The sequence below is a fragment of the Squalius cephalus genome, assembly GCF_949319135.1.
Source record: "Squalius cephalus genome assembly, chromosome: 21".
In the NCBI taxonomy this organism is placed as follows: Eukaryota; Metazoa; Chordata; class Actinopteri; order Cypriniformes; family Leuciscidae; genus Squalius; species Squalius cephalus.
In genome coordinates this window covers 27,349,247-27,369,954 of record NC_137142.1, presented here as the reverse complement: position 1 = coordinate 27,369,954, position 20,708 = coordinate 27,349,247, and the positions used below count along the sequence as shown (strand labels likewise).

At 37.5% G+C, this 20,708-nt stretch overlaps 1 protein-coding gene across 3 annotated transcripts in view; it reads right to left on the bottom strand.

The window, feature by feature from the left end:
* Nucleotides 1–20,708, bottom strand: part of atrn (attractin) — a 44,024-nt gene continuing 23,316 nt past the window's right edge. For 2 of the 3 annotated variants that reach the window (XM_079855275.1, XM_079855276.1), the window contains 17 exons: nt 20,259–20,413; nt 16,903–16,987; nt 13,598–13,818; nt 12,564–12,685; nt 12,275–12,431; nt 11,533–11,714; nt 11,156–11,375; nt 10,637–10,822; nt 10,169–10,417; nt 8,327–8,464; nt 8,140–8,233; nt 7,897–7,949; nt 7,556–7,650; nt 6,170–6,248; nt 5,900–6,057; nt 2,063–2,124; nt 1–834 (listed from right to left, as the gene is read on the bottom strand). In XM_079855275.1, the coding sequence (XP_079711401.1) occupies nt 714–834; nt 2,063–2,124; nt 5,900–6,057; nt 6,170–6,248; nt 7,556–7,650; nt 7,897–7,949; nt 8,140–8,233; nt 8,327–8,464; nt 10,169–10,417; nt 10,637–10,822; nt 11,156–11,375; nt 11,533–11,714; nt 12,275–12,431; nt 12,564–12,685; nt 13,598–13,818; nt 16,903–16,987; nt 20,259–20,413 (2,377 nt within the window). In that variant the 3' untranslated portion in view covers nt 1–713. The remainder of the gene's footprint in view (nt 835–2,062; nt 2,125–5,899; nt 6,058–6,169; nt 6,249–7,555; nt 7,651–7,896; nt 7,950–8,139; nt 8,234–8,326; nt 8,465–10,168; nt 10,418–10,636; nt 10,823–11,155; nt 11,376–11,532; nt 11,715–12,274; nt 12,432–12,563; nt 12,686–13,597; nt 13,819–16,902; nt 16,988–20,258; nt 20,414–20,708) is intronic. The other variant, XM_079855277.1, reaches the window with a different exon arrangement.

The window sequence follows — 20,708 nt, the reverse complement described above, 5'->3', positions numbered from 1 at the left end:
GTCTACAGTCAAACCAAAAATGATTCAGACACCAGATATAATTTGTGATATTTTTTTACTAGTGGGTGAGGATAGCAAAATAAAGTAAACTATGACATAATAAACCCAAAAATTCTTCATACAGTGGACTACCAGTAAATTTAATTGCTAATACGACACCACAGACTGAACAAAATTAAGCATTGCTTGGTAATTGGCTGACCTTAATAGGTATTATCTAATTGTGTACTTAAATGTTACAGCTGACAGCTATTCAACCTAATTAATTTGTGAGACAGTCTAACAAAAGGATGGCCAAAACCATTCTTGTCATATTTTATTACAATTTTCTATACTATAGCGAATAAACTGTGATAATGTGAGAAATGTTAAAGGTGTCTGAATAAATTTTGGTTTGACTGTATATTCAATAGAAAAAAAATTGTGATTATAATGTTTTGAAAATATGTGTAAAAATATATTTATTTTATAATGAAAACTGTGTACAGTAAATAACTGTTTAAATGAATTCAGTAATCTCAGTAGTCATCATTAAGTTGTATTTATGAAAGTATGTATATACTGTCACTATATGAAGCATATATGAACCCATAGTAACCAACTACTAGTAGAAATGTTTAACAACAGCCTAGTGGATGGATCTATCCAGAGATGCTGATGTGACATTAATAGGATGGTTCAAAGCTGGGTAGACAATCATGTGGCAGGGAAAGTCAATGAGATTCCACTAACAAGGGAGAGGCTACAGCACTGACCTCTCTGCGCCGCGATGCCCAGCAGCTCTGTTTTATCTTCCACACAACTGCTGCCACCAGAAGCAAGGACAGGAAACAGCTACACACAAGACACAACAGGAAATGGAGAGGGAGAAGACAATTGTTAAGGTTTTTGGATGTTCCATTATTGAAAACAATGAGACAACCGTGTTCCAATGAGCCATGCCAAGATCACATCTCAAGCACACACACGGGGCTGTTCATGTTTAATGGATTAGAGGGAGTTGCACACCTCTAAAATATTTAAATATGTGAACTTTTTGGGAAAAAAAAAAAATCAATGCAAACAACCGAATAGGATGTATTATAATCAAAACTATGAGCGTGAGGTGATATATATTTTTGCACTAGAACGTTATTCTGTAAAATTTGTGTTTTTTAGTATTATTATTATTATTATTATTATTATGTAATCATTTACATTGATTAGCATTAGAAAACCTCCCCTTTTTCAGACGTAAATGTGACTTTGTGTGTGTGTGTGTGTGTATATCCATCCATACATTCATTATTCATTCACATCTCAAGCGCGCACACACAGGGCTGTTCATGTTTAATGTATTAATGTATTATGTACTAAAGATCAGGAGTGTTGGTCTCCTCATGATATCGGGGCCAAAGCTCATGAATGCGCCTCTCGTGTATAGGAGAACTGGGCTGTAAGCGAGGGAATCATAACTGTGTAGGTGCATGTTCATACCTTATAAGCGCAGGTGTGTGCAGAGCTGAGATACATTCGCTCTAGGTCTTGGGAATAGCTCACCCCCACACACACACACTCACACAGACCAAGGCTATGAAGAGTTGGTGTAATTTATCATGGCCGAGCTGACATAACTAATGATGAGGAACCACAGCCGACCACAGCCAAGGCTTGGTGCAAGTATGTTACGTGCACTGTATGTATCATACGTGTCTTAGGAATGATGCATGACCACCTCTGAGTGATTATTATATTTTAATCACCCTTCTGCTGCTTGTGAATCAGTATGAACTAAAAAATGTAATGCGTGTGAGAAAGTGTGTATGTGACAGAAACATTGGGGGAGTTTGCTGTATATGGTCTACGCCAGCTGCTTCCTGAATCAATAACATATTACAGCAGGTCCTCAAGAGGTGAATTAGAGCTTAGAGCTATTTCACACCCCAAACACTGCAATACAACTAGTTCCATAAAAATGTATAGCATTTAGATTGCAGTATGTCAGAATATCTGTGACTTCAGAACTACAAAGACTTCACCAATAATTTGTGTGGTTGCTTATTACACAAGCAAAGTGTCTCACCTGAAGAATGTGACAAAGAACTGAACCAAATCCATGAAGTTACTGTGTTGAGAGAAAGCGATCTGAGAAGAAAAGAGAAACGGGTGTCAAGTAGTGAGAAAAACATTTTTCATCAAATCATTTTCATGCTTATGCATGACTGTACATGTGCTTTTAGTTTTTCTAAACAGGACGTGGGAGCAAACGTTTCGTTTCTGTCTGTACCAATACTGCCCCCTGCTGATTCATGACCCCCCCTCCCTCTCTCTCTCTCCCTCTCTCCACACACACACGACCTATAGAAAGAGCATCTCTACAGTTTCAGACTCTCCATTCTAATTCATTTAATAAGTAATCACATTATTTTGGCATAACTGGTGTTACTATGATGGTCCTCCAATAACAAGGCAAGAGCCTTTTCAGTTTAAACCTGGGTTAATAATGCCTGCTCCAGAACAGTGTTGATACTTTTTTTATGTTAAAGCCTAATTTAAATATTTACTATTTATTTATTTTAATATTTTAATCTAGTTAGTTGAATTTTATTATTTTTTAAATTTTCAAAACCTTTAACAACAAGCAACCAATCATAAACTTCCACTGAGCTTGCTTTATTAAAATTTCATACAGCACTTCTACAACTTTCTACATTGTGTTTGGTGTCTGAGAAAGGGAACATTTTTTAAAAGCGATGCCAAATGCTCCTCTGTGGTTTCCTTCATTTTTTTCCACTAGTATTTTTGGGAATATATAAGACAACCAGAGGAGATTTAAATGTCGACGTTTACCCAGATTGTCAAGCTGTTATTAAAACCGGTCACATGCTCGCTGTGTTCTGTACTTATCATATCAGTGTTATTAACCTAGAGAATGTTATTAAATGAGAATGTTAACCAAGGGCTTACAAAGGTTTTACAGTGAAAAAAACCTGATTAGCCTGGTATAGTTAAATGACTAATTAGCATGTGAAACAATTCTAGTGTATATTACGCCCACAATAATGTTCACATAGTGTTTAAAATGACCCTTTCCCACATGAAATTAGCAGTGCAATAGTTACATCACTTTCAGTCCCTCTTTTTAGGGATGCACAATCTCAAACTGTCTACCATCAAGAGGACAGAGTCTATGGGACACCGGAGACATTTCCACTTTAAAATACTGTCATTTTCTCTCCATCTTTCATCTGCTTTCTTACTCTTCCCTCTCTATTCCTCCAGGAATTTCCAAAATAAGCACAGCATTTTCAGCGAGGGATAGGGAGAGAACAGGGTAAAAGAGAGCATGCCAGACGTCCACAGCATGGAGGGTGAATTCACACAGAGCTCTCATTGAGCAGATGCTGTGCACTGATACGGCCTCACACACACACACACACACACACACACCACAACCTTCTCATGCTCAGACACAGTCTCCGAGACAAACTCGACTGACTCACAGCTCCAGCACACACTGATACCCACACACATTCAACATGAAACAATAGCAATCTGACTATCACTGTCATTCACACATGACAACCTGTGACTCGCATGGGCATTCATGTGGTTTGCGTGTGTGGCGTAAACACTAAATATAGCTTGTTAGTCATGATTCAGGGGACAAAGATGTGGCTTACGCAAACTAACCGAGAGAGAACATTCTAGTACACCTGTCAAGTTTAGCTATTTAGCGTAACTGAAATACGCTTTGTCTCGTGTGGTCTGTGGAGGAGGATGTTAACGGGAACCTGTCACGAATCAAGCTGATAAAAAACAAAAAGAAAAACCGAAATCATCAAGCCTGTAGAATCAACAAGTGCAAATATCTAGTCAGAGTTTAATGGAGAAGTGTGCCATTTCTGCACTACAACGGAAAACTCTACATTCGGCCCTCATCTGCTTTTGTTTGCACAAACAGGCAGTCCCACCCCAAACTCACACCACTGGCTGAGGTAGAAGTTGACGTCGGACTGCTCAAAGAAACAGATCAGATGTTTTTTAAAGCATGACACAGCCGCACTCCTTGAAGCCAGCCTACAAATAGACTTTGAACTAAACATTAAACTGGGCTAAAAATAACTAAGTTCATACCAGTGTATATTCAAGTGTGTATTGTATTTTTTTTAAGTGGTTGAATCTCACAAAACCTGTCAAAAACATCTAAGCATGCCTTTCCTCTATTTGAGACAAACCATTTATTTCCAATGTAGATTAATACAAGAGCTGGGGGGGGGGGGGGGGGGGGGGGGATTCAGCTATACTCAATGCAAACACCCAACTGAATAGGATGTATTATAATCAAAACTATGAGCGTGAGGTGAGATATATATTTGCACTAGAACGTTATTCTTTAAAAACTATTTCTGTAAATTGTGATTGTTTTTGATTATTATTATGTAATTATTTACATTGATTAAAACTAGAAAACCTCCCTTTTTTCAGACGTAAATGTTTTTTGTGTGTATATGTGTACGTGTCATTATTCATTCATTTCACCTTGGTAAATAAGCGGAGGGTAATGTCTGCAAAATGAAACAATTGTACAACTGTCAAAAAAGCAACTTTAGTCATTTCACCCCAAAAATTTGTATTATGGCAAGTAAGCCAAAAAAATAATGTGAATAAATAATTATTATATAACTTAAAAATTGTATTTAAACACAGTGGTAGCATTTGTTGCACTGCATTATATTTACACTGATTTTAAAAAAAGTTGGATCAGTTTTATCATAATTTTACTGTAATATATTATTTTACTATTTACTAATTACTATATTCCAGTGTAGGATGTAATTGGAATAACCATTGAGATTATTGAACCAAGTAAATTGCCCAAAGTAAACAAGCTTCAATGCCATGAAATGCACAAAACCATAGTGATTCTTTAAATTAATAACTTAATAAAATAAATAAGTTGGTTTCTTTATGTAAAATAAAAAACCTTTTGATTTGGGGGTGACGTGTAACTTGTACATTTAGCTTTTAAATAACATTCACACACAGAAAGTCAGCACATGAACGCTCCCACTATACTCCAGTTTAGATTTAGACGCATACACACTTCCATTCCACCGGCCAAAACCTACACAGGCCGCAGACTCTTTGACCACAGGCAAAAAGAAAACAAGAGGCAGAAACAGAAGGATGGAATTGTGCCTCTTCTGAACTTTCTGATCTCTCTTATTCCTCTCAGGCTCTCTCTCAAAATAACCATGTGTTTCAACTTAACATTCCTTCTGACACTCTCAGTCTCAGCCTGCCATGTTTACAGAGTAGGTTTTGAGCGCTGCGTTTTTCTCCAGCCCGAACTCTCTCGTCGTTCTCCTCTAAACTCCTGACAAAAGCCCCTCTGTCCACAGCGCGACCCCTCTACCCATATTCGCTCTCGGATCCGCACAAACATTCTGTTAGACGAAACGTGGAATCCAAAGGTCATTTCGAAAAGGGAAAGGTGAGCGAGAGAGACAATAAGCGTTACCTGTGAAATTCACCCTTTCTCCATGAGCTGAGGAGAGAACGTGCTCTAGAATACTGGACGGACAATCAAACACAAACTCTGAGTTTCAGCGTCCGAGCACAGGAGGGTAAGCGAGATCACTTTCCAAAGCAAAAGGAAGAGAGGAGGGGGAAAGGAAAAGAGGAGGAGAGGAGAGAAGAGGAGAAGAGAAGAGGGAGGGAAAGGAAAGCTCTGCAAAATCATTTCCAGACCAGACAGAAAAGGCCAAAGATTTATGAGAAAAAAAATAAAAGGACATGGCCTCTGTGAATTTACAGACGGAAGGAGCAGATAAGCTCGCAAAACAAAACACAAAGACCGTTGCCGATGTTTACGTGCCGATCACACACACACCAATAACGTGTGTGTTCCTCTCACCTGGATTTTGACTGGCCAGGTGAAGTTGCTGACGTAAACATAGAAGGTGATGTTGGCATTGCTACGGAAATCGAACTTCTCGTTGGAGAAGCTATCCTTGAACTCCTTTATGTTGTTGCGGGAGACTATAGGGATTTCCTCACCAGCTTGAGTCCCAGCTGCTCAGAAAGGAAGAAATGCAGGGTGAGAGGAAGGAAGAGAGATTCAACTGCTCACACAGATCATTTATGATGTGTTCCCAATGTTTAACACATTTGGGGGGGTCCATACCTGCAAAGCTGGTTGCCCATGTGATGTTGAGGTTGAAGTTTTTTGAGGCATTAATGAACATGTCCAGGTCTCGATTTTGCTGCAAGAAATATCCAAAAGATATTCAGACAAAATAAATAAATAAATAAATAAATGTAATTTATTCCTGTGATGGCAAAGCTGAATTTTCAGCATCATTACTCCAGTCTTCAGTGTCACATGATCCTTCAGAAATGATTTTAATACGCTGATTTGGTGCTCAGGTAACATTTCTTCTTATTATTATTATTATTATCATCAATGTAGAAAAAGTTTGTGCAACATGTTTGTGGAATGGTGAAACCTTTTTCAGGATTCTTTGATGAACAAAGTGCAATGAACAGCATTTATTTGCATTTATTAAATATAATTTGTAACATTATAAATGTCTTCCCTGTCACTTTTGATCAATTTAATGCATCCTTGACGAATAAAAGTAATAATTTTTTTTAAATCTTACCACAAACATTTGAGTGGTTTCTACAAAAATGTTAAGCAGCAAAAACTGTTTTCAACATTGATAATAATAAAAATAATAGTAAATGTTTCTTGAGCAGAAAATCATCATCAGAATGATTTCTGAAGGATCATGTGACACTGAAGACTGGAGTAATGATGCTGAAAATTCAGCTTTGATCACAGGAATAAATTACATTTATAGAAAACAGTTCATTTAAATTGTAATAATATTTCACAATATTACTGTTTTTTTCTGTATTTTTGATTAAACAAAAGCAGCCTTGGTGAGCTTAAGAGAAAAAAAAAAAAAAAAAAAAAAAAAAAGAAAATTTTATATATATATATATATATATATATATATATATATATATATATATATATATATATATATATATATATATATATATATATATATATATATATATATATATATTTCCAAACTTGTGTAATATAAAACATTTTGAGGGTGAATTTCCAGCAAAAATATCTACACTATCGTTGAAAAGTTGAGTCTGTAATTTTTTCTTTAAAAAAATCTCTTATGCTCACTAAGTCTGCATTTATGTATGGGAGTAATACATATAAATTTGCTGCATTCTGTTTCTACCCAATTCTAACTTAAGAACATGTCCTTGGTAAACCACCCATTTGATGTATCATTTCCTCTATTCAACAGTGAAGTGCTGAATAAATAAATGAAAAACTTTATTGATAACAATAACACCAAATGTACAACTCAACGTCACTCAAATTAGTTTTCCATTTGATCATATCAAGACCGTGTTCACAAATCAAGGTAAGATGTCGTTATCGATTTATTGACACCCAGTAGACCATGAATGTAAAACTATGGGGTAAAAAACATGCTTTTTGAACAGTGTTTTTTAAGTCTTAGTCAGAATAACGCACCTCATCCGGAGTTGCCACAAAGTTGATAGCAGTGTAGTACCGGTCATCTTCCTGTGACAAACTGAAGGTAAACTGGTAGTCTATCAGCAGAGTGTCTGTGTTGGAGAAATACCAATATAGTGTGTGTGAGAAAGAAGAAAAAGAATGAGATATAATATTGGAAAAGTATCACTGAGACATTAATATCTGGATATTTTCACAGATTGACTGAAACGTGCACATGTTTGCGGTTTCTGTCTGGATCAGTCATGTAAGGACAAAATGAGTAGTTCTGAAAATGACTAAATGACTCAAATAGCCACAATATGATGAGCCATCAGCCGCTGCACTGACATACTCACAGTAACACGTTCCTTTCAGAGGGTTGCCCTGGTAACGGTTCTCTACCTCACACCTGAGAGACAGAATGAAACAAGAGCTCAGAGTGAAAATGAATAGAATTAGAAGGAACAGAGTTTGATAGAGACAAGATGACAATATGCTATCTGCTGTACATTTGACAAAATTACTTCTAATGGCAGAGTGAAGAAAGCCTCCAGAGACGGAGACAGAACGAGTGTGTGAGTGTGTGTAGGCACACTTACACATGGCAGCGGTCTCCTTTGATGCCCTTGGTGGTACAGAAGCACTTGCCACTGTTAGAGTTACACATGCTGGCGTGGCCGTTGCACTTACACGCTGCAAATGAACAACAAAACACACAGTTGAGTTCCTATCAAATGACCAACAACAGTCAACTGTATTTTGGCATGGGCTTGTGTTTAGACTTACGTTGACAGCTGCCCCCGTTTGTTGGATCACCATAGAAACCGGAGATGCAGTTCTCGCACTGTTTGCCCGTGGTGAGGTCCTCGCATCGCTCACACACACTCTCGTTGACACAAGAGCTGTGTCCGTTACACTGGCATGCTGCACGAGACAGGAACAGACTGATTAAACAGAACAATTCAAAGAAAACAAGAATAATTCTATAAAGCATTATCCGAAGTCAAACTGAGATAAGAGTAGCTAGAAATAGAGCCAGTGCAACAGATCTTTAAAAAGCTGTATTTTTCAGCGATTTGATGATTTAACCCTCTTTTTAGTTGTGATATAGTGTCTCAGTCTACACTGCAGTGCATTGACACTGGTGTTTTAGGAAGCCAAACAATTAGGATTAAATAATAACAATAATAATAGTAATATTAAATTATTATTATTCCTATGACAGTAATAGCCATATATTGTAAAACAAATGCACTGTAAAATAAATAAAAAAGAATTTTTATTAGTAAGTATATTATTTTACTCCATGCTGTAGTAGGGAAATTACAATACTTTTGTCCTAATTGCCCTTTAATTTTGACACGTCTTATTACAAATCTAGTAAAATACTGTTATCATCTTCCTACAACAATGTTGGAAATAATGTATATGTGAAAATAATGCCTAACTGCAAAGTTACTTATAGTAAGTAGAATGCTAAAAGTAGACCATCGAAATAAAGTATAACCACATTTTGATATTCAATTCAATTTAGCTATATTCATTCATACTAGAGCAGGACGCTTAATCAAAGTAATCGGAACCAAAATTCAGAACCTCTAATTGACATAATTTTCCCATGTCAGTTATTTTATATTTTTTTATCCTGTTAATACTTTCCCCTTAAAAACATACTGTAGTCATGTGACTCCGCCCTATCCAGTGGCATGGAAGCGACATGAAGGCGAACTCAAAATAGACTCGAAGAGAGATTACTTTCGCTTGCGTCTTCACTAAACTGTCTCAATTGTATGTGTTTTAAGGCTTGCCAGTTTGAACATTCAAGCGATTTTAGACCATCGGATGTGTATTATATTGACAAACTGCGCTGATACATTGTGGCACATAAAGGCATGAAGATCACGCGCAGAGAAACATTCAGTTGCAAAGAAACTCACTGTCAGCGCTGTCCTGTGTTGTATCACTAAAGTAGCTTAGAAATTCAACAGTTATATCATTGATTTCAAGTAACTACAACCCACAACCTCACAATTAATGGAGATACGGTTTGACTAATTGACACACGCAATCGCTCTCTCATTAATGAATTCAAATAAATGTACTCATTGTGCTAATTTATCTGTATCTGATTCAGAACAATCAGAAATCTGTAAGAAATGTTACGACCCATAGATAAAATAACTGCTGAAAGTTAGCTGTTATGTCAGAGCAATAGCACTACGTCCAGCACCATGACATTTGACGTAGCTCTGCACAATCTCCGCGATCCGAGTTCGAGTCCCGGTTCGGGTTTTCTCAAGACAACATCAGTATGTTCCCTTCAATTATTTTAAAATCACAAAGATAAGAAATGCACTCTTTCATAAGAAAAAAAGACCCCACCTTTAATAGTTGAGCATATTTACAGTACAAACCTTGTTAGTGAACTATGAGGGCAAAAATAAAATAAATAAAAAAGCAAAAAAAAATAAATTCGTTCATTATTTGTAATCGAGGTAAAATGTCCAATTACCCGAGATTTAGATTTTATGTCATAAAGTCCAGCCCTACTTCATACATTCATGAGTTCATTCATTCATAAACAACTATTACAGAACAACTCCCTTACACAAGTCACATAAGTTTTACCTGGGCACTGGATGAAGGACCAGTTGAAGTTGCCCTCTAGTGGGCACAAGCTCACATTCATCATTGGCTGAGGGGCAGGAATGAGGGAGGGGCCTGAAGATGACGGAGCGTGGAACAGTGTTTGGATCGGACCGCGGTAAGAGCCCTCTATACACTGGCCTCGTCCTGTATTGCTGGGATCAGTGCACCACCCACAGCCAGGCTGGTCCAAACAGTAACCACAGGTCTTGTAGCCAGAGCAATTCTCCGCTACAATAAAAACACATACGTTTATCATGCAGTGCAAACATCTCAAAGTGAACCCTTGACAGTAGTGTCAAGTTATTGATCTGAATTGATTTTAAGCCAGTTGAAAAGACTGCTTTGTCCATATACACATGACGTGATAATGTTCAATCTTCAATTTACAAAGTGGAAACAAGACACAGGCTGACAGGCATGAATCCACTGAATGAGAGCCAGACGTACGTGGGCAACTGTTCATGGTGTACCACTCCATGCACTGGCCGTAGGGGAAGGATGCCACATAAGCATTAGAGTCCACGCACTGCCTCATGTTACTGCACCACATGCACTCTGAGCTCCCACTGGTGCACTCACTACAGGAAGAGCGCAGGGCACAGGGCGTCCGACACTGCTTCACACTGTGGTTCGCTGAAAGAACAGAGAGAGAATGCAAGAAAGGGACAAGAGAGAGAACAAAACGGGATTGAATAAAAAAAAGTCCTTTAAAGATTCTCATGTCAAAAACCAAAACAATTATTTTTTAAATTATGGGTAATAAAAGGTTTTTTAATAACTGATGCCAATAGGCATAATATAATATAATATAATATAATATAATATAATATAATATAATATAATATAATATAATATAATATAATAGCAGAAATTGCATATACATTCCAGAAATTGAAAAAAAAAAAAAATTCTGTTTGATATAATTTTTTCAGGTCAATGCTGTGTGTGTATGTGCATCTTTCTCACTTGGACGTTCACACAGACTCCCATTCACAGAGTTGACACAGGTCGCCGCCTTCAGGCCGTTGAAAGCGGGCTCAGCCAGGTACCCACAAAAACCAGCGTCACTGGGCTCGCCCGGCAACCACTGCAGCGTGGAGTTGGTGAAGGGGGACATATCCTCCCAGCACCAGTAGGACACATTGATCTTCCTCAGACCCACCCACGGGGTGATCAGTGCTTTTGACTGCAGCACACAGGACAAATCATATTTAATTCAGTTTAACATCTGAAGGGCTATACAACCGAAGCAGACTTGTGCCTCACAACCCTTAGGTGACAACGCCACGAAGAAACTACATGTGATGAAGACCAAAGACTATGAAAGTGTGCCACAAACTCACTTGCAATGATCTGTTGTGCATCTCTTTGAGGACAAACTGGACTTTCTTCTGTGTGGTGAGAGACGCCAGCACCGCCTGGTGACTACGACACCCTAGTTTAGCGTTGTCATACGAGTCCTTGGCTGTGATCAGCTTTAGACACGAATTCCCCACCAGGTGCCAACTCTCACCGCAGATATTCCCTAAAACACAAACATGGTATAATTATCAGGGCTCCAGATTAACATATGAGCAGGGTTGGAAATTAACAGGGGCTTGGGGCAAAAATGACACCAAAATTATCCTAAATGGCCACCAAATTAAGGATAAAATGCCTCTGCATGATTAAACTAAATCTATTACGACTGTCGTGATTAAAGTGAAATGTGAAAAAATGTTGAATGTGGCATTACATTTCGATCTGCTCATATCAAAGATTTATTTTTATAGGCTGTTTTTTGCAGCGTTGAGCATTATAACCAATCACAAACATCTGTTGTGTCCATGAATGCAATGGCCAATCAGAGGATTAGATTAGTCATCAGTGATGAAGAAACCTGCTGAAAACGCTGGAGTTTTGTTCAGAGCACCGAGTTCTGCACTCTCGTGAATTCTCTCATCATAAATAGCAATGTGCAGATACAATGCAAATACGATGTTCTTTGTGCAGCATAGACAGATTCATTGATTATATTCGTTTTTGTGAGCGAGCAGAACTCACACTGTCATATATGATTTGAATGTCAAAGGATCAGTTAATTACATTGCTCGTGTTCATTACCAGGCAGGGTAGTGCACTCTTGGTTTCTCATCTCCCACTGGCAGTTCTGATCTGTGGCACAACTTTTACAGCTGGTCCTCTTGCTGCACACAGAGGAGGGGTTATCCTTTGGACACGCCTCATACTCCATTATCCCCCCCTGTAGGCGGTACACAGATTAAACATGTCAGAGCAAAGACTTATAAATTCATCAACTGAAGTTTTTCGAAAACTGAAAGGTCTTTCACACACTTGTCTCCAAGTCACAGTATATTAAAATGTTCATTCATACCTGGGAACTGGTGCAGTTACTATGACCAGACACACAGAGCGTCGCACACCACTGGCAGCTGTTGGTGTTGGCTGTACAACTGTAGCAGTCTGAATATTGGTCACACTTTTCAGCATCTACATCTGAAAAACACAGATAAATTACTGCATACAATGCCTGTGGCAGTAACTGGGAATTTAGTTATACAAACTGCTAATCCTAAAGATAAATCTGTTGTAACTGCATCTGACAGGTCATTAAAAGGTAGAACATGTAACTTTTTTGTTCAAAATCAAAAAAACTTAAATAATGAGTCAATATATCATCAATTCTTCTTCCAAAACATGTTTTTCAATCTTACCCTGATTCACTATGGTAAGCCTGCCCTGTTATGTTTATATTTAAGACGTGCCAGGATGGATTTTGGGGGCAATTGCATACGTCACTCGCCTGTTCGTGTCTCGTCATATCCGTAAATAGAGAAAAGTTGCTTTGTCAAAAATAACTGTTTTCTATTTGAATATATTTTAAAATGTAATCTACTGTGATGGCAAAGCTGAATTTTCAGCATCATTACTCCAGTCTCCAGAGTCACATGATCCTTCAGAAATCATTCTAAGATACTGATTTGATGCTCAAGAAACATTTATTATTATCAATATTGAAAACACTAGAGCTGTATAATATTTCTGTTCAAAACGACAGCATTGTTTTGAAAAAAAATCTTTTGTAACATTATAAAATGTCTTTACTGTCACTTTTAAAAAAAATCAATTGAATCCGTCATTGCTAAATAAAAGTATTAAATCACTTTAATAAAATCCTCCTGACTCCAACCTTTTGAACAGTAGTGTAAATAAAATGTTTTGGCATTTAAGCATAAGCCATAAAATCAAAATGTAAGATGAATCGAAACTCCCATCTCAGTGAAAACTACAGTGATCACAAATCCTATCTGTATCGCCACATAAAATGATTGTAACTCAAACGCAGTTTGGAACTGTAATCCAGTCTGAATAGTTCTAAACTAAAGAGACACATGAAGCGTCACTTACACCCTCTGGGACTGCAGGTGTTTCTCAAGCTCTCTGTGTCATGGGGTGCCGCTGCGTCCCAGGACATACAGGTGGAGGTAGAGGAGTTCCACACACACTGCAAGCCAGGTATAGCCGTCACACACTCCAGCCGCTCAGAGAAAGCAGCGCAGCTCGCAGGGGTGAACCTCAGCAAATCACTGAGCATCAGGCTGTTAAAGCCTCCATACACGTACATCACCCTGACACACACACACACACACACAAAGAGAGACACAGATTAACCTCGCAGATATCTGAAAGCATGAGAGAGGACGGCGAGAGATGAGAGGGGAGAGAGATGAAGGGTGAGGAGGAAGAGAGCAGCATGAACAGGGAATAACAAAGCAAATTGGGAGAAGTGATGAATAAAGCACATGTGACCGACAAGTCAAACAGGAAAAGCTGTGTTGTGCCGCAGATCCCCACAGAGGGGTCACTCAATGGTCACATCGGCACGGACAATGACGCTGGGAATCATGGGTAAGAATACAGATCACAGTGAGCTTACATCAAAATCTCACAGGAGAGTGCCACTTCTGTGAGAGTGTGTGCGACTGTGTAAATGTGTGCAGTTAAAAGACTGTTCAGCTGGCAATTTGAAGCACTAATATTGAGATGTGTTATTTATGGATAATTATTCAAATTACGACTTAATTTGACTAATCCGTACGGAAGGAGATTACAGGCAGATTTAAATATAGACTTCATATTTACTGTGACAGAGTTCAAGTGCCACAGAAATAGAAACGCTTTCAAAGAGGAATATTCAGGACTCAATACAACTTAAGCATCAGCGGCATGCTGTCAATTAGCTGAGGAAATCATTTCAACTGTTTGTAATAAAGCAAACAGCCTGTTTACAGTTTGTATGGCATGTTAACAGAGGATTTAATAGCAAAAGTATACATATACTGCTCATATTTTGTTAAATCACTTACCTAAATTATTCAGTACAAATGATTAGCATACTAGTTGTACATCATTCTTTCAAGGTGGATTTGATTTTTAGCTGGATGAACATTTGGTTATGTGATACCCAAATGCAATCTGGCTATGTCCCTTCCAGATATTTTCACATTAAACATGGTTTCCCATAATCCATAATACAGTATGGGTTCACATGATTTAACTTTTTTATTATATAATTTAGAAGTCCCATATTGCACACCTTTCTGAAGTTTTGTTTTAGGTTTTGATGTCCTTAAGAATATATTTGTGGTATAAGTACCAAAAACCATCCCAATATATTTTTACAGCTCCTTTCTCAGGAGCTCTGCTTAGAACAGGTTGATTTTGACCTGTCTAATTAATATTCATGAGTCTCTCTTCTGATTGGCCTGTTGCTTTCTGAGTGACGCACGGCCAGGCCAACCACAGGTAACTAGGGTCATGTGTGCTGTAGCCTGCACTGGCTTGGTGATGCTCACAAGTAAGGTAAATAAAACACCTGTAATGATGGACATTGCTGAGGGAAATGTTATCCGGCCTTATATGTTCGAGCCAGATTCAGACCCCAAATTGGCGACGGCAGGAGACAAACAACCACCTCCTTACTTTCGGCGTTATTGTAAGAGTATTATAATTACCATTACATCAATGCTGCACGCAGATTTAACGTTAACGCTAATTTAAACTGTCTGTAAACAAACTCAAGACTTTTAGTCAAATTCCAAAATATGTCTGTTAATAGCTAGTTCTACACTGATTTTAAAACACTTAACTGGTTTATAATATGTAACGTTAGCAGACAGACCACGAATGCAGTAAGCTATTTAACTATTGCTTTCCAACTGATACAGTAAGTTGACGTGCTACAATTTTTTATACAAGGTTACTTTTTTCTGTAAAAGGTGTAACTTGTGGTAAATGTGCAAAGATGCCCACAGAACGCGAGAACATATGCTGCAAAGGTAAACTTGTAAAGCTATGAACTGTAGAGGCTGCAGCATCTTTGATGAGTAGCTTCTTTAAAAAAAAAAAAAAAACGGCATTGAACTGTTCCTGATTGACGAAGCAGTCACTTGTGAAATGTGCAGAACAGACGGTTAAGGTCGAACTAAATTGCTGTGCTGAATAAATAAACATTAGCCACTGTTCTCTTACATTAACGTGATGACTCCGTCTTCCAACCAGATGGAACTGGATGATATTCGGAATGTTCTGATCCAATCTGACTTCTGACCTGCAATGCTGCCTGAATCATAATCATACACTGTTCGCTCGTTGGCCAGAGGAGAACGGGCCCCCGACTGAGCCTGGATTCTCGAGGTTTTTTTCTCCATTCCTTCACCTTGATGGAGTTTTGGTTCTTTGCCACTGTTGCCTTGGCTTTTGGCTTGCTTAGTTGGGGACATTTAATATTTAACAATATTACTGATCTGCCTTACTTAAGGTGGACGATGATGCAATTTTTTTTCTAGAAACAAACTTTCTTGTATTATTTTCATGTTATCACTGTGAAGCTCCTTTGATCAAATCTGTATTGTAAAAAGCGCCACGTAAATAAAGGTGACTTGACGTTGTTCGGAAGCCTGTGCAATGATGTAGTTTCCTGACGGTGGGCAGTGCTTGGGGTGGAGACTGAAGGTGGTGACAGTAGTTCTGACGTCACATTTTTACGGATGTCACAACGGCTCGTGAAAAGGCACAGCTACTTTAAGCAGGCTGTGTGCATTTGTCTGTGGATTGACTGTTTTGAAACTTATATGGAAGTTACATAGCCCCTAGACCTCTGTTATCATGAAAAAAGCCAGGAAATTTCAGTTTTGACAATATGGGACCTTTAATATATATATTTATTTTTAATTATTATATTTTTTAATGTAATTTATTACATGTGATGGCAAAGCTGAATTACAGTGTCACATGTTCCTTCAGAAATCATTCTATGTTGATTTTGGTGCTCAAGAAACATTTAGTATTATCATCATCATCATCATCAATGTTCAAAACAGTTGCACTGCTTAATATTTTTGTGGAAATCGTGATCCTTTTTTTCAGGATTCTTTGATGAATAGAAAGATCAAGAACAGCATTTATTTGAAAACATTACTTTTTATATATTATCTATAGTCACATTTATGTCTATAGTCACTTTTGATCAAATTAATGCATCCCTGATTAATAAAATATTAATTTCTTTAAAAAAAAAAAAAGCTTCTGAATGGTAGTGTATATAACCCTAACTATTCCTTTACAATAGTTTACATAATGTTTAATCTAAAATAAGATATTATAAGTTAGGATAGATGTTTACAGAGGACATAAAAAAACATTGAGATTACCCATTGTGATACACAGCTGAGTGGCCAAAGCGGTTGACGTCATGATGAAGATCTGGATTGGGCAGTATAGTCCACTCATCACAAGCTAGAAAAGAGAAAAATGACAGATTTCAGACACATCCACCCACTGCTGCTGGAATACATTTTAGAGACATCACTATACAGAAGATTGAGCTCATGAATATTAATTAGTTAAGACTAATCATTGCTCCGTAATCTCTACTAGTGTTACCCAATTAATATTCATAAGACCAACCTTCATCCTGGGGCTATACATACATAAATGAGCTGTGAAGAAGTGCAGGGGCTATAAGGCAACTTAACTTGTACATTAAAACTAGGTAACATTTTAATACCATAAAATTTGGGATAAAAGTGAACGTTTCCAGTTCCCGCAGCTCTGCATCTTTGTAAAATAAACTTGCTGCATTTTCTGAGCTGAACCTTAAAGGGATAGTTCACCCAAAAATGAAAATTAAATCATCATTTACTCACCCTGGTGTGGGTCTAATGCAGTATGCCATTCTTTCTTTTTCGGACCACAAAAAGAGAAATGTAAAAAATTTTTAAAAAAAATCCCGCTCGCATTTGTCCAGAGATATTAACTTGACCAACGGCAAAGTTCAGGATTTTCATTAAATTAAATTTTGGTTTGTTTTTCACTAAACCCTATCATATACCCCCAGAACACTTTGAATATACGATACGTGTCACATGGGATCATTCTGTGTTACTTTTGCATCTTTTTAAAAAAGCTTAATGCTTTTTTATTTTATTTCTTTTTTTGTGGTCTGAAAAAGAAAGAATGGCATACAGCATTAGAACAAAACCAGGACGAGTAAAAGATGACTTCATTTTCATTTTAGAGTGAACTATCTCTTTAATATCACATCATCTCTTTCCTACATGTTAAATAGAATGAGTTAGCGGCTAATCTCACTGAAGTAAGAGAAGCATGAAGAGAAATGGCTGCTATTAGTGCAGTGTGTGTGACAAGTCACTGCCCTCTGCTGGCAACATTTCTGACAAATGGAATTCCGCATCCTTGTGTGGGCCAGTATAATTGAGTTCAGCTCGTAAGGACAGAGCAATTACCCTCAGGGCCGAGACAGGCCTCTACTTAATTACAGATTACCACAGCACTAGCCTGCATCTCTAAAGAGAAGTTGGCATGGGAAGAACAAGAGAAAGAAATTTAGAAGAGGAGCGATATATAATGATGAATAAGCAAACGCAGACACTTCTGATGTGTTTGAAGCTTCTTGTGTATTATATAGGCACTACAAACTTCTAAAAGACGCTCAAATTCCCACCCACGAATCATATTCTGCTTGCAGTACATCTTGTCTGACATCATAGTATCCCTCATTATCTACATGAAAAGCGAATACCGGCAGACAGGCATGTCTACTACGATCCCTGGAGATTATAAAACTCGAATGTGTCACTCATAAAATAATGGCTTTAAGATCACGCATCTTTCTGCAAGAGCCCCCTGATGAGTGTATTTCAGTCTCTAATGGCTTGCTGCTACACGCACAGAAATCCAATTATGCTTTCTGCGCAAGACGTGTCTCCTCTGCTGTTCAATATTGTGAAAGATAGACATATTATACTATATACGCAATAAGTAAGAGGATGCAGGAAGTCAATGGTATAGAACTTGAAAAGTTATGGTAGGCTGACCAAAATTAAAACCATAATCATATACAATTTAGTTTTTTAGCTGGAAATTCAATTTGGGAAGGCCAATTTTTTTATATTCAGGGAATTATGTGCTTTATCTCCAATCTAGAGCTGTGAAATGATTAATCACAATTAATCGCATCTAAAATAAAAGTTTGTGTTACACAATATGTGTGTGTACACAGTGCATAATTATTTTGTATATATAAATACACACACATGCATGTATATATTTAAGAAAAATGTGTTATTTATATATAAAATATTTATATTTATTTATAATACACACACAGTATATATAAGCAACTATTTCTTAAATATATGTGTGTGTATATTTATATATACAAAATAATTATGCACTGTACACACACACATATATTGTGTAACACAAACTTTTATTTTGGATGCGATTAATCGTTTCACAGCCCTACTCCAATCTAATTTTTAAAAAAAAATTTTTTAAAGTGTCTTTATTTGGAACTTGATGGATGCAATATAACAGTGTTTATAAAAAAAGAACAAAAGCTCACAGAAAGAAAAATGTTTGGTGTGAAAACTTTGGTGCGATAAACATTTTTTTTGAAAGAACGACTGTAAACGTGTCTGTTTAGATCAACATGAATAATCACAAATCATCATTGCAGCAGTTTTTTTTTTTTTTTATGGAGAGATGTTCTTATCTATTTTCAATCACACTGCTGAGAAAACTAGATAACCAATTAGATTTGAGCTTTTGGTCACTTCGGTTCCACTTTTGCCAAGATCCGCTGCTGGTCCAAAAAACTTGGTGCCGCTTATGCACCATCTATAAAACCAAGCGTCCGTAAACAGCAGAGATAAAAATCGGGAAATAGCTCTCGTTTCTGTATGCTTTTATTTGGTATTGTAAAGACAAAAATCATCAGTTTGAGAGAGATTGTTGGACGGACTTTCTTCTCTGTGACAAGCAGGTGTCAGAAATGGAAAGTTGCAAACCACTTTGTGTACCGGGTTGACAGGGCTATTTCTGCAGGTCTATAAGTGCCATCTACTGTCACAAAGTGAACTTGCATTTTCATTCAGCCAGCATGTTGGTTTTTACACATTTGGCTGAACAGACACACTGCATGCGAAAATCAGACCGAATTTTTGCGCCGAACATCTAAATTGGTGTAAACGGGCCTTTACAGTCACATTATCTTCAAAACAAAAGACTCAGGAATAAAACCTACTCCTAATTCTGATTGGATAAAGCTCAACATATACTTCGGTTGTCTGGTGCGCGTACAACAGCTCATGCGCAAGTTGAACGTTGAGATAGAAGAGCCCACTAGGTGGCAACACACAGTTGTGATGTACTGTGCAGTAGCCGAAGAGAATGTGAAAAGAGCAATACAAAACCGTAAACAAAGTAGCATATCCTTATCCAACGTTTTTGTTTTGATTCTTGTTTTAAACTTTGGAAGCAATGGCGGATACGCTACTTTTCTTCTATCATCGCTGCCCTCTGACCTCTAGTACAAAAAAAAGTTAATGTACTGGGCATGTGTCGAATGCGTCCATCTGTGCTAATCCGTGGTTGAGCATACTGTAAAAAACTGTGCAGACACGACTGTACGCGAGATGGAGGATAATGCGAATGGAGATGTGTGATTTGAATATTCAGGTGACAAAGACTGTTTGGTACTCACCCAGGTTGTATGCTATAAAATCTGAGGAGAAGCACTTCGCTCCGTGGCTCATTGAAGTGTCATTGTGTGTGTTCCCTCCAAACACCAATATGTTCCCGCCAACGATCACCGACGTGTGGAGGTAACGGAAAAAACCACTGTCCCTCAGAATCAACCTACAGGAAAATAAGCAACATCATCAGCAGAAACCCAGAGAAAGCAACAGAACAGAGTCAAACTATGTTCAGAATAGCGCACTAGCATACTACACACTATTTGTAGTATAGATCATGTACACTGTACCATGTGCAAGCTTTCTGTATGAATGTACACTACCTATCAAAAGTTTGAGGTCGGTAAGATTTTTTAAAGTGTTTTTAAAAAGCTCTCTTTGCTCACCAAAGCTTTGCTTATTTTATCAAAATACAGTAAAAACAATACAATGAAATGAACTTTTTTTTTACAATTTTT